At 36.1% G+C, this 2,945-nt stretch overlaps 1 protein-coding gene and 1 pseudogene across 1 annotated transcript; both read left to right on the forward strand.

Annotated features, from left to right (window-relative positions):
• Positions 1–82: 82 nt before the first annotated feature.
• On the forward strand, positions 83–2,006 carry LOC124892706 (annotated as a pseudogene).
• Positions 2,007–2,050: 44 nt separating this feature from the next.
• Positions 2,051–2,945, forward strand: LOC124892705 (the record flags this gene model as incomplete). Its single annotated transcript, XM_047403925.1, is given in 1 exon segment — positions 2,051–2,945. A coding segment is annotated over 1 exon segment (124 nt), but the record flags the coding sequence as incomplete, so codon positions are not given.

Raw genomic sequence — 2,945 nt, forward strand, 5'->3', positions numbered from 1 at the left:
AAACTTGTTCTGGTTTACCAAAACTTGGGTAATTGGTCATCCTTTTATTATCCTTTGCCTGGTTACATTTATCTGACACCAGTTTTGGGAATCTTGGCTTATGATGCTAATGATTTGTATGCCACAAATCTACCAGAATTGGATATACTAGCATTGGAAGACCCTATCACCATCAGGTTTCCTTTTGTTCAGCCAGCACCAGAGGGGTCTTTCCCCAAGTGTGCTTATTTCTACTCAAATAATTTTGTCAAATTTGGCCATGTTACCGATGGAAATATTTGTGAAACCAGAATACAAGGCCATTATTCTATAGTTGCTGAGGTGAAAGCCTCTCCAAGTCCTCCTCCTAGTGCTCATGAAATTTCCCCAAGTCCTTCTGCTAGTGCCCATGAAATTGCCCCAAGCCCTTCTCCTAGTGCTCATGAAATTGCCCCAAGTCCTTCTCCTAGTGCTCATGAAATTGCCCCAAGTCCTCCTCCTACAGCTGATGACAATAATCATCAAAACATCAACTCTAAAATGTGGACGATTTCATCAGTATTTCTATTTTTTGCTCTCTTGGGAATATTGTTTGTTATTGTAAAAAAATCTGGATTACTGGAAATAAAACAGAGGTTGTATGATTCAGCAGCAGTTGTTCAGCCCTTGTTAGGGAACACAGAGGTGCCATTGGAAGCTCCAACTAGACCATTGCCGGAGAATGACTATGTACTTTAAGTGGCAACACCAATATTTTTGTGGCTTGCATACTTAGGTACAATTTGTGAGATTTTTTACGCTATCAATCTAATTTAATCTGTTATAACAAGAGATTTATTCTATTTTCCAGGTTACTAGATTGCATTTAAGTAATTTTCTGTTGTTGTCGGTAGTTTAACATGCTAGTGTAAAAAGTTTATACACCGCCACTATGTCAACACATAGAACTTAGATTTTATATGCAATAGGTTGTATAATGGGGTGTGAATGCATTAATAAGTACAATTTTGCTGTATGTTTGCTTGATCGAGTGTGCGAGTTAATTTAGATTGCAATACATTGGCTCGATGATAGATCAACATGTCATATGGTTTTCAATCCTAGTGACAAGTTGCTTATTTCTCTTGGTAATGCCAACGGAGGAAATTGTACAAATAGAAGTCAAGGCTGCCTTAACTATTAGCGACATTAAAAAAATAGAGAGCAGAGTTGGCTGCTCGATAGATTCTATGGATCTGTTCTTGAGGAAGCATAAATTGGAAGATATGAAGACATTATATCAGTGTGATATCAAGAAAGAGTCCGGCTTACAGGTGAAGCGGAGAATGATACAGATCTTAATCAAGATGAGTAGTGGAATTATTACATTAGACGTGCACAAGCATGAGTTTGTCAAGAATGTGAAGACAGATTTCTAAAGAAGCTAAGAATATCAGTTCATCGGCAAAAACTTGTGTTTGAGGGAAAAATTCTAGTTGATTCTCCGGACTTAGCTAGCTACAATATTAGAATGCATGCTAATGTCTTTTTCGTTATTTGTAGTTACATTCCTACGTCCATCCAGAGGAGTTACTGGCAGATAAGGTTACATAGGATTAACGGTGTGGTTTCCAGTACTACATCCGTTGCTTATTTGAAAACTTTCATACCGGACAAATTAAAACTACATAGCAAGGAACTAGTACTAGGTAGCAAGCTTTTGGACAGCTTATGGTGTCTCGGTAAGTATGGAACCACAAAGAACTCAGAGCTGGTAATTGCTTGCTGATTGTTCGGACAATTATTGTGTAGCATATAAAGACAGAAAGTGCCTGTGTTTTGCTGCTGCATTGTTTTGCAAATATGTTGATGTTTAGCAGGCCAGTTTTTTTTCATTTTTGGATATTCTTAGAATACCTAGTCAGCGGGATGAATTTGAAACTGAAAACCAAAGCTATGGTATTCCCTTTTTAATTTGGTAGAGTGTATAAGAATAATGCAAAATATGGTGTATTAGTAATGCTTGTATTAACAATGTTTGTGTTAGCTATGCTTGCATTAGTTATGCTTGTATTTTTCTTATGCAGTATTTGGCTCGATGTATTAAAAATAGCATGAATTACATAATTTCTAAAAAATTCTTTTTTTTTTACATAATACCCTCAATATATATGTTGAAAAGGATGCGGAAATTTTTTTGAGGGATAATAGTGTCTTTAAGCATGTTAATGCATGCATTCGATCCATTGCATTATTAATGTCATGGATTTTGAGGTATTAGTAATACACCTCAATATACAATAGAGTTTATAACTAATGCAAGCATTAGTTATACATTGGGTAAAAAGATATACCAAACAAGGTACTACTAATACATATTAAACTAATGCATGCATTAACTTTCCAATACACTCTACCAAACGACCCCTATGTTTTTTTTTAAAAAAGAACCTTGATGCTTTAAGAAAAAAGGAAGTGACCTTCCTTAAACAAAAAATAAAGAACCAAAATAATAACTAATATTAAGGCATCCAAACAGCCTAGCACAGTTAATCCAGACGCTGACTTTTGTCCAGCTGTGGGTGGACTAAGTAGTTTTTCACTAATTCTTTCTTGAGATCTGCAGAAGTAGTTTTTCACTTGTTCTTTCTTGAGATCTGCTGCTCAAATCAGCAAATGTGTTCCATATTCTAACTTCGATTTCCTTTAGCTCCCTCCTGAATACTGTCCGTTACGCAAGCCCTTCTTCAGCAAGCAGAAGGGATTACGGAATTCTCCCTCTGAAGACCCCTAACACAATCTTGGTTTAGTTATCTAGCGGAAAGTCAAAGATTTATTTGAACATTCCTCCATTCCTAATCTGATGCATTCATCAGGTTATTTCTACATAATTATTTGGTTTCTAATTCCATTTCTGGTTGGATCTGAATCAACTGTGAAAAGCTCACTTGATTCCTTACTTCAGCAATATGCTTTCAGGGAATTGA

Source organism: Capsicum annuum, unplaced genomic scaffold, assembly GCF_002878395.1.
Source record: "Capsicum annuum cultivar UCD-10X-F1 unplaced genomic scaffold, UCD10Xv1.1 ctg49784, whole genome shotgun sequence".
NCBI lineage: Eukaryota > Viridiplantae > Streptophyta > Magnoliopsida > Solanales > Solanaceae > Capsicum > Capsicum annuum.